The 12,225-nt window shown below is 42.1% G+C and overlaps 1 protein-coding gene across 1 annotated transcript in view; it reads right to left on the reverse strand.

Annotated features, from left to right (window-relative positions):
* The window catches only part of LOC145403091 (putative E3 ubiquitin-protein ligase HERC1), a 597,230-nt gene that overhangs the window by 542,001 nt on the left and 43,004 nt on the right, over positions 1 to 12,225 (reverse strand). Inside the window, 1 exon segment of the mRNA XM_080274923.1 lies at positions 4,052 to 4,178. Coding sequence (XP_080131049.1) covers positions 4,052 to 4,178 — 127 coding nt within the window.

Below are 12,225 nucleotides of genomic sequence, written 5' to 3' on the forward strand. Positions count from 1 at the left end.
GGCCAAACCAACTCAATGTATTTCTCCTAACACTTTCTATCACATCCACACCACAACACTGCTTCCCTTCCTCATCTGCCAGTCTGTCTGTCCATGTAACTCCACGTGCTCATCTTAAATAACCCATTTCCATTGCTCTCACTCTTGACTTATGTCTTTCCAACAAAGCCCAATAACTCATTTCCAATGCTCTCACTCTTGACCTGCGCCTTTCCAACAAAGTCCAAGCTTCGCTTCCATACGCTAGAATTGGTATTACAATACTATCATGCAGCGAATTTTTTACTTCCATGTTAACTTCCCTGTTTCTTATCAATACTTTCAAAGAACCAGCAACACTTCTTCCTTGCTGTACCCTTTCAATGTACAGAACCACGATTTAAATACTGTACATCTGAAAAACCATGAATATGCACCAGTCTTTAAAGCTCTGCTTTATGTCCCACAATACTGTAAACTATAAATGTCTGATAAAGAAAAATAAATCACCATCATCATCATCATCATCATCCGGACCTCCTTTCCCATCTTAGGGCAGGGTGAGGAATAGCAATGTCCAGACAGCCCAAATTTGCCCAATCCAATAGGCCACGCTTCCATTCACTCACCATTCAAGCCCCCAGAATCCTGGCTCCATTGGATATGCCAGAAACATTCACCACGTTCCGTAGCTCCACATAACGTATCTGACTGAGTCAATCTGGACGCTGCCACGTTAAAAAGGGGTGCCAAATTCCTGATCATGCACTTCTCCTCACAACATTCATCTAGCCAGCTCAATCTCTTGTCAGTACCCTAATGTCACTGACTTCCAAATCTCTCTTCCTCAAACACTCATCCACCATATCTCTCCACCTTCTCCTTGGCCTACCTCGCCTCCTCTCTCCTTCAAATTCGCTCAGATATACCTTTTTCACCACTCTGTTGTTATCCATTCTCCCTCAATGACCATACCATCTCAGTACACTCTCATCGATTCTGGTGTCCACTGACTTCCTCACTCCACATCTTTCACAAATCACATTATTTCGTATCCTATCCATCCTCTGTACTCCACATACATTTCTCAGCAGTCCCATCTCCACTGCTCTTACTCTTGACTTTTCATTTTCATGCCACATCATAGTCTCTCATCCATATGTTAAAGCTGGCACTAACACTCCTTCATGTAAGCCTTGTGCAACTGCAACACTCAAGCCTCTGTTTCTTATCAAGGCCTTCATTGCACCAGCAACTCTTCTTCCTTGTGTCACTCTACTTTCAACTTTTGCACATTTTCCTTTCTTCTCTATCACTGTACCCAGGTATTTGAACTCTCTCACCAACTCCAGACTCCCTTCCTTCACTGTAACATCACACTGGGAGTCACTTCTTTCAATATCCATCACTTTACTCTTTTCTACATTTACTCTGAAGGCACGAAGCTCACAGACCTCAGCAAAACTCTGAGCTAGCCTACCGAGTTCTTTTCCGGTACTTGCAAGCAGTACAGCATCATCAGCATACAACAAATTTGAGATATTCCATCCATCACCATTCATTACCAACGTCACCCCTCTCTCCATTACTCATGTTTTTACTTCTCTCATCACCCCATCCACATATATATTGAATAGCCATATGGACATCACACAACCTTGCCACACCCCACACCGATCGTGAACCATTTACCTGTACTTAGACGGCCATTAACCCTTACACATGCTTCACTACCATCATAAAAACTCTTGATGGCACCTAGCAGTTTACCATCTACACCGGACATGCGCAAAACTTTCCACAATCCTTCTCTGTCCACTATGTCATATACTTTTTCCAGATCCACAAATGCCATAAACACCTTATGGTCCTTCTCACAAGCCTTCTCTGCTATCTGTCTCACTGCAAATAATTGATCCACATATCCTCTGCCACTCTAAAGCCACCCTGTTCATCACTCACTAGGACTGATATCTCTCTTACTTTCTCTATAATAATTCGTCCAAATACCTTCCTTACCACACTCAATAAACTTATGCCACAATAATTCTTGAATTCACTTCACTCACCTTTATTTTTGTACAGGGGTACAATCACAGCCTTTTTCCACTCTGCAGGCACAGTTTAACTCATCCATATAAAATGTAATAAGTTTGCTCTGATTAGACAATATATTCACTGCAATTGGACAAGAAATTAAATGATTACTATTTTCTCAAGGCTACTACTGGAAAGATGAATGGAAATCATATATTCTTCATGGTTTTATAAGTAATAATCAAGTATGTTAATATATAGCACACCAAAACTTATGACTCTGGTATAACATCCAATTAATATTTTAAAACTACAATATTAAATACATAAACTGATAATAACTACTGGAATTCTGAAGATTTTAAAAAGCAAGAAATAGACATTAAATCTGTGGTACAGTATTTTTTTTTTTTTTTTTTTTTTTTTTATACATTTCTTATTATTTAATAAAAGGAAGCATTTTTCTTTCAATACTTGTGCAATCATAACAGGTAACTTATATTTTATGTTACAGTGAATTCTCGCCATGTGATGTGGATGGAGAGTGAGAGACTGACGAGGAGAGTGTATGTGAGTGAGGTGGAGGGGGAAAGAGGGAGGGGGAGGCCAAGGATGAGATGGAGGGATGGAGTGGAGAGAATATGAGGGAGTGGGGTGTGAGCCGGCAGCAGGGCAATGAAATGGCGGGGGACAGGGCAACGTGGAGGCGATCTGTTTGTGGCCAACCCGTATGGGATTAAGGCATCTGGCATTACATAGATAGACAGAATTCTCCTTACTTCAATAAATACATTAAATGTATAGTTCTCCTTTTAATTCTCTTTTTAAGTATGAGTAGCTGAATAACATTGAAATTATCCGTTTTCAACAATTTTGACACATTTAAAGTGTCAATAACTGCTTATTCAAATGTTTTAACTTTTAAACCATCTGATTTTAATCATGCCAACCCTGCAATACTATCACAATTCTTTAAACTAGTCATTTAATACACAGACACAACCAATCACAACATTTCCCTGCAGTCTTCAATATTATTATCAGAATCAATATAACTAATGGTACTCATCACCACTCACCTTGACCAAGTGCTAAAATGAAAGTGAAAGCAATCTCCTAAGGTACAGATAGGGTCAAAAGTTGTAAGGAATCATCACTTTCCTCCCTCATGAATCAAATCCAGAAGAATGATCTAAGAGTAGAAAATGAATTCAGGATCCCTCGGATTAAGAATACATAAGCATTATAACAGGAAGCATCATCTATGAGCAGAAAACATACCAACACTTCCTCACATTATGAATATTAGGAATATATACAGTATGTGTTTATATGCTAAGCCAACTCCGTTCCTTCTTTACCCCTGTACAGTTGTTGACTTTATACATGGGTTTTATCCGTCCCCGTGTAAAGTACAACTCTCATGTGTGGGAAGGCTCCCCACATACAGCTCTTCTCAATAGGGTGGAGTCAAAGGCTTTTCGTCTCATTAACTCTCCTCCTCTTATTGGCTCCCTTCAACCTCTGTCTCTTCACCACACTGTTGCATCTTCATCTCTTTTCTATCGCTACTTCAATGGTCATTGCTCCTCTGAACTGTCTGCTTGCATTCCTCCACCTCTACAACAGGCGCGTAGCACCCATCGAGCAGCAAACTCTCATCCCTTTTCTGTCCAACTGTCTCATGTAAGAGTTAACCGGTACACCCAGTCCATCATTTATGCAACAGGTCAGCTCTGGAACTGTCTCCCTGTCTGTATTTCCTGCTAGTTATGACCTCCACTGTTTCAAACGCAGTGTGTCCAGGCATCTCGAAATGATCGGATCTTGAAAATGGCTCTCTTTTGTATTTTGTTTTTCTCTTGAAAGGAACAGTTTGTGGGCTCATGGCCTTTGGTTCCTCCTTTAAAAAAAAAAAAAAAAAAAAAAAAAAAAAAAAAAAAAAACATTTGTCCCTGATCATACCCCCAAGGCTTCAAGGAAAAATGGGAGTATTGGCCATGCAAACTGTTCAACAAATGATAAAATGGCTTACCCATCAGATGAGTCTGGTGCAGCAGTGGTGGCTGCAGTAAGGGCCATCTGCACCCACTCCAGCAGGTACCTAAGAGACCCACGCTGCAGACTCAGACGCAGTAGCAGTTCAGCACTCAATTTACGACCTGAAACAAATACATGTATTAGAGAAGTAAAAAACTAACCAAGTGCACTTACTTCACCGTCTTCACATCTCACAAGTAATCCCACCCCCCATCTGTATCGTATCATATTGTTTTAAAGGTTCCAACATGTTTCATGTGTTGACCTTGGTCACCTAATGGCAGATCTCCACGCTGCTTAGGCCTAACCCCTGGCAGCCTCCCTATTCAGTCCCTTATCCCTAAGGTCACACTCTATGGCCTCATCCTTGGTCTTTTTCAGTCAGTCTCTCACAACCCTACCCTGATGGTCAAACTTCTCACCTTCCACATCCAGTTGTCATCTTACATCCTCTAAACATGCCCAAACCATATCAATCTACCCTTCCTCATCACAACACCAATACATTAAAGTCCCATCTTTCCTCACAACTCTTCAATCGCAATCTTACAAACCCACAGGCCCTGTATTAAGAGAACACACTACACATCCATCTAATCACTGTAATTTCTATACGTTTGAGCCAACGAATATCCCCTTCCTTTACTGCCCAGGCCTCGCTACTATATGGCATTACACTCCTTACACGTGTTGCATACAAAAATCCCTTAGCAGAGAGAGATAGCCCTCTCAATGTTAGGAGGAAAAGGCTCCCTGAACCTCCTCCTGCCACTCCTTACCCTCACCACCCAAATCTAGCACATAACATGTCCTTCGAATGACAAAACTCCCACTACTCAAGGGACTCTCCAGCATAATTTGGTTATATGGTTACCACCCAGCGTAGTAAATGGTTTCCTTGTGCACAGGAAACCATTTGGCTTGTCACTCAATGTAGAGTCACCCCTAGACAGAAGGAAGTGAAAAGAATGAAGGAAAGAATGAGAGAAGAGGAAAGAGAGCTATAAGGAAGAGGAGAAATGGCAGGCACCTGAGCAGTACTACATCGAGTGAGTGGATGGTGAGCGTCCCCACCTACCACTTAAATACTTAAAAAATAGTTTCACTTTTTTTTTTTTTTTTTTTTTCCCGTGCCAAAATTGATGCTTGGCGAAATATGCATGATGCTGGGCAGCGATATTTCATGTGCTGGTTAGGTTAGAAGTATTTGCCTGGTTGGTATAGATAGAGATAGTATTGAGGGCTTTCAAGGTTAGGCTAAGCAGTAATCCTTGGTGGTTAAAATTATGGGGAGTACTGAGGGCCAAAACTAGTCAGTTTGGTTAGGTTAGGATGCACAGATGTAAACACACTGCCTCAGGTGTCTTAGGGCAGACTTGTTTGTAATAACCTATTCTTAAGTATATTTGGGTTTAGGAAGTAACTCTACCTTAAGCAGTGTTTGTGACAGATGGGTGCATAAGACCTGGTATTACGAGATAGACTGCAAAATAACAATGACTTCTTGTGTGCACTGTGTCAGGGGAAGCATGTTTTTTTTTTTATGCGAGGAAGAAGGAACCAAAGCCCATGAGCCCGCAATAACAGTTCCCTCCAAGAGAAAAACAAAATACAAGAAAGAGCCAAATTCATGATCCGATCATTTCGAGATGCCTGGACACACTGCATTTGAAAGATTGGAGATCATAGGAAGCAGGAAATACAGACAGAGGGAGACAGTTCCAGAGTTGACCTGTTGCATGAATGAAGGGCTGGGAGTAACTCTTGCATTAGAGAGTTGGACAGAAAGGGGATGAGAGTTTGCTGCTAGATGGGTGCAGATTGAATAGCATGAAAGGACTGATCTTGCTGGAGAGTCTCTTGAGTGTGTGGAAGAGTTGTTATTTGGAAGACATATTATGTCCTGACATGGGGCACTGCAGCTAAGGTAAGGAGTGACTGGAGGAAGGTCAGTGAGCTGTTGCCTCACCTGACACCGAGAGAGTTCTCCCCCCAAGGTAAGCAGTCCTTGAATGCAGCTTACATTAGGAGTGTAAAGCTGTATGCTAGTGACACGTGAACAGTAAAGGAAGAAGATATCTGTAAGCACAAAAGTACAGAAATGATAATGATCAGATGGATGTGTTGTGCATTCTTGAATGAGAGGCCAGGAGGGATTAGGAATATGATTGAAGAGTTGAGAGGATGGCTGGAACTTGAATTACCACTGTGATGTGGAAGTGTACACTGAAGTGGTTTGGGCATGCTGAAAGGACGGATGATGACAACTGGGTACAGAAAATAAGAAGTGATGGGACTGCGGGAGGCACACCAAATGAAGCTTGCGATGAGGTCAAAGAGTGTGACCTCAGGGCTGAACAGAGAGGCTGCCAGAGACTAAGTGTGAGGAGAGCTGCCATTAGGTGACAAAGCATGTTGCAGGCAAAAGTGATGAAACCTTTATAAACAAAATAAAATGAATAAATACTTCCTCTGCTCTCTAACAATGGGACATAACGTAAATTAAAATGTGAAATACAAGCCCCAAATATCTGACAATAATTTCTGAAGTATGGGACGAAGACTATGCCAAACCTTCCTATACTGTTCCTAGCTGCATTCTGCAATGTACGATACAGGCCATATATATATATATATATATACAGTATATATATATATATATATATATATATATATATACTGTATATATATATATATACTGTATATATATATATATATATATATATATATATATATATATATATATATATATATATATGATGGAGTTGAGAGGTATATGAGGAAGGGGGGAGTGAGTTGGGGGGAGGGTAGTCAAATGGTGGGTGACAGAGCAACTTGGAGGCGTCTTGTCTGCGGCCACCCTTTGCGGGATTAGGGTGTCGGGCTATTGATATATATACAGTAATCACTCTAATATCCGGACGCCCAATAACCGAACATCCCCACTACCCGGACCTTATCGTCCTGGGATCCAACATTCCCAAAATGGTCCGAAAACCCCCCAAAAAATTTTTAAAAATCGATTTTTTGCCGTCCGTAATTTGAACTTGCCGCGCGCGCCGCGGGAGAGCATTGTTTTTGGTTCGTCATTCCTCCGACGTCCGATAGAGCGCCGCTGCATCCTCCCCACTTCCCGCCTGTCTCTCACCGCGACTGGACCTACGCTCTTCGCAATGGCTGCCCACGTGCTCGCTTTTGTGGTGGTGCCGTACTTGCTACAAGGCCTCCTGCTGCTCTCGGCCCTCCTCTTAGTGTGTGTGATGATGGCCCCGCCACCTGAGAAAAGGAAGAGAGTGGTGTTGACTCTGGAAAAGAAGAGGGGGATATTGGACAAAGTTGATGCGGGTTGGTCTTCTTCACGCATTCTCCGCGAGTTTAACCTGACCCGATCAACTTTGTTCGATATCAAACGTTCCCGAGACAAGCTCATGCAGTACACGGCTGACTTCTCGTCGAGAAGCAAACGCAACGTGGAAAGGAAGGCTATGTTTACCCCCAAGTTTGCAGAAATCGACCGATCCACGTTGATTTGGTACCGACAGCAACGTGCAGCTGGTGTGATGGTACGTGGAACGGAGCTGAAGGCTGCTGCTGAGAAGTTTGCAAGGCTTCACGACGTCCTAGACTTCAAGGCATCCGAGGGTTGGCTCTTCGCGTTCAAGTTGCGACGTGGCCTTACTAACCGTAAAGCACATGGCGAAGCATTGGACGCTAACGAGGATGGAGTTGACGAGTTTCGGCACAAGGTGAAAGGCTTGATCGACAGGGAGGGCCTCACTCTCAGTCATGTCTATAACGCAGACAAAACTGGCCTATTCTATCGCTCGCTGCCAACGAACACTCTAGCCGATGAGACGGAGAAGCGTGTACCTGGCTGCAAGCTTTCTAAGGAACGGATATCTGCTTTGTGTTGTGCCAGTGCTAACGGCAAGCACCGGCTTAAGCCCGTTGTTGTTGGCCGTGCAAAGCAGCCTCGGTGCCTTCGTGGGGTGATGGATGTCCTTCCTGTCGTATGGTACCATTCTTTGAAAGCATGGTTCACAGCTGTGATTTTCAAAGACTGGTTTCACCGTCACTTCGTCAAGGAGGTCATCCAGAACCAGACGAAGACACTGGGAATCCCTCGCGACCAGGTAAAGGTTCTCCTTCTGCTCGACAATGCACCTGCCCACCCGTGCGACAAGGACTTGGTTGCTGAGAATGGCCGTATTAGGTGCATGTTTCCGCCACCTAATATGACTGCTCTCATTCAACCCATGGACCAAGGAGTGATCGTGGCAACAAAGCGCCTGTACCATCGGAAGTTCCTGGACAAGGTGATGGTTGTTCTCGAGGACGAGGACGAGCGCAGGGAAGGACATGACACTCGAGGCAAGCGGACTTTGGAAAACCTTCGCCGCTACAACATCAAGTCTGCGCTGTACAACTGGGCTAGTGCATGGAAGGAAGTCCCTGTGAAAACTCTTGAAAATGGTTGGTCTCGTCTGCTTCTCGGAACAGATGTGGAGTACGATTTTCTGGGCTTTGACGTGGATGACTTCCATGCACGGCTACGTACGCACGGCGACGATGTTGATGTGGACGATGTACGTGAGTGGTTGGACGACGACGAGGGCGATCCTGGGTATCAGACGTTGTCTGATATCGAGATCGCGTCTTCGGTTGCTGGTGTCAGTCCCGAACTTGAAGATTCCGACGACGAAGGCGACGATGATGCGGACTCCTCTCAGCAGGACACTACTCCAGCCATCCCCAAGCTAAGCGCACTCCGGGAACATCTAGAGTTCGTCCTAGACTACCTGGAACACCCGGACTGCGACAGGGAGATGGGGCCCTTGGGACTCGTGGAGGAAGTGCGTGCTTTCTGGCAGCGCATCATCAATCGCCAGAATCGTCGGTCATTGCGTCAGTCAACGATTGACAGTTTTTTCAGGCCCGTGACCCCCGCTGTGCCAAGCCCTGGCTCCACTCCGTTGCCTCCCCAAGACAGGCCCTCATGCTCCGAGCCACAGCCCAGCACATCAGCTACAGTGGAGTCACCGCTCGATGTGAGTTTGCGAATTCCTCAGAGTATTCTGTAGTCGGTACGCCATCACCACGACCCAGCGATGCACCCCTTGGTCGCCTGCCAGTGATACTCTCAGACTCTGACAGTGAATAAACAGCAAGAACTTCTCCACTAGACCACACGGGAATTTTGAGTATTGTGCAGTGAAAAAAACGGTGTGTTGTGTTAAGGTTTTCGAAATGAGAGAAAAGACTCAGTGGAAACAAAATTTAACGTAACTAACCTTCCTTGTTTTGGATTTGGAAAATAAAAAAAAATTGGGAAAAGTTAATGTGCAACACAAAATTAAAATGGAACATTATTTGGACTAAAGTGAACATTGTGAAGAGAACGGACTTCTGTGTGTTATTGACTAAGTTCAGTGCAAGACTTCAGGATGTGTGTACTGCAAGTGCTTCAGGAAATCGTTCTTACTGTCAGAGTCCGAGAGGAGGCGGTTATTCATCGAGGTGGCCAGGGACTTGCTGTAAGTAGCCAGAATGTTTCATACTGTACTTTTTTCCATACTATACTTACCTCATGCATGTGCAGTAGGAATGTGTTTTTCAGAGTTAGGCTAGGTTAGGGTCCATAAGTACCAGAATGTTTATTAATGTATGAACATACTTCTAAACCCTCATTTTATGTTTCTTTTGCATTTATTTCAGTCCTTTATGTGCCTTATTGGTGTGATTTGGGTCTTAAATAGGTGCTATGCATGTCCAGAGGGAGTTGTATAGGTGTTTCTCTGAGTTAGGGTCCATAAGTACAAGTCCATAAGCTGGGGCCCAATATCCGGACGAAACCAATAACCGAACCTACCGATGGCTCTATTGATCCGGACACTGGAGGGATTACTGTATATATATATATATATATATATATATATACTGTATGTATATATCTATATACAGGTAACTCGCACGGAACACGATCTCACGGAACGCGCTCGCAATTATACACGGTAAGGGCTGGGATACATATAAGACAACATAAGATTAAAAAACCATTATGAAAACTACAAATTAACGCAGGAGAGGCCTTTGAAAGATCAAATCCTCGAACGTCACTGCAGCGCGCGGTTTGTTTTGATTACGTGACGATCTAGGCGGGAAATTATTCAGTGAGTGAGACATTCCCGAGTACAGTAGCACAGTATTTGTAAGTTAAATATTTACAGTACTGTACTGTTCTGGTAAGTTTATGTGCAACTTAAAGTACTATTAAATAACGTTAAAGCAAGAAATAAAGTCTTATAACCAGTTTACCTGATAGGCGTCAGAATATTGCCTTTTTTATTTGTTCGTTTTTTCCACAGTGCTGTTCAGTATTTGTAAGTTAAATATTTACTGTTCTCATATGTACTGTACTTGTAAGCACTTAAATAAAGTTAAATCATTAAATAAAGCCTTGTAACCAGATAACCCGAATTATATGATTACCCATGATCGGCGTCGGAATATTGCCTTTTTTGTTTGTTCGTTAAACTCTTACTGTACAGCTTTTCTACAGTACTGTATTTGTAAGTTAAATATTTACTGTTCTGGTATGTACTTGTAAGCAATTAAAGCATTAAATAAAGCCTTGTAACCAGTTAACCTGATTTATATGATTACCCATGATCGGCGTCGGAATATTGCCTTTTTTTTTGTTTGTTCGTTAAAGACTTATAATAAGAGAAAAATACATTTTTGTCTTCGTATCTTTACCTATTTGCTCAGGTTTGCTGTAATGGTTTGCAACTTGTAGAAAACTGTGACAACTTTCGGGAAGTGAACGAAAATCTGGGACATGACCTTGACTTCACCCTCTCATGTATCATCTGTCAGACTGTCAGTTCACCACCGGCTATCGTGATGAGTGGATGTACGATTTTTTCGCTCGTGGCCATGCCTACCCACACATAGTTACACCCATTATCTCGATCCAGACAGAAAATACAACCTTTTTCCTCCCTTGCAAAACACAAACAACCACCCTGTTTACGAGACAGCAATATATATTGCGAAAATAACAAGGTAAAATGATAAAGATGAACGTAAAATGATAGAGAAAGATGAACATGTTATGACGGAAGAAATACGTTTTCCCTGTCTGTAAAGGTATTTATTTCTGCTTTGTATCTGTATTCGTAATAATTAGACTTATTGTTAGTTCTGAAACTGCATTACGATTCTATTTTTAGCCATTCTCGTGGTGTGGGAGCTGGAAGTTGTGACACAACTTCCGTATTGCTAATCGGACTGACCCTCCACTTTATTCTCCCGTGGCAGAGTCTAGCCTTGGAGGACGTGCAGTTTTCTCATTTAGGACTGAAATTCAACTCTTTCGCTCCCTTTTCCAAGCATGGGCACAACGATAACGTAAAAAATAACTCGAAACTACCATAAACATATATCAAAAAGGTGAAAATGTATTCATAACATTTTTTTTTTTCCAGCCATTCCTAACAGATTATGTACTGAAATCATTCGATATCACAGTACTGCATTTCTAAGTTAAATATGTACTGTTCTGGTATGTACATGAAAGTTAAAGCACTGGTACCAGTTAACCTGATTTATATGATTACCTATGATCGGCGTCGGAATGTTTCCTTGTGTTTACGTACAGTATTTGTGTGTTGAAGTTTTGCTCAGGAGTACTGTATTTGTGAGTTATAACATTAAATAAACCTTCTAACCACTTAAAGTGCTTTCTAGTGACAGATAACAGCAAAACAACACATTTGGGGGGTCTAGGGAGCAAAATACGGAGTAGTTTAAATATACGCGATTTCGCACCTAACACGGCACGGTAGGAACGAAACCCACGTGTTCCGTGCGAGTTACCTGTATATATATATATATATATATATATATATATATATATACACTGTATGTATATATATATATATATATATATATATATATATATATATATATATATATATGTACAGTGTATATATATATATATATATATATATATATATATATACAGTAATCCCTCTAATATCCGAACGGCCAATATCCGAACATCCCCACTAACCGGATATAATCGTCCTGGGATTCAATAGTCCCAAAATAGGCCAAAAACTGCAAAATATTTGAAAAAAAACTGACTTTTTTCCCACCCGTAATTTG

Source organism: Coenobita brevimanus, chromosome 60 (genome assembly GCF_032717465.1).
Source record: "Coenobita brevimanus isolate Jiangsu-jjx chromosome 60, ASM3271746v2, whole genome shotgun sequence".
Lineage (NCBI taxonomy): Eukaryota > Metazoa > Arthropoda > Malacostraca > Decapoda > Coenobitidae > Coenobita > Coenobita brevimanus.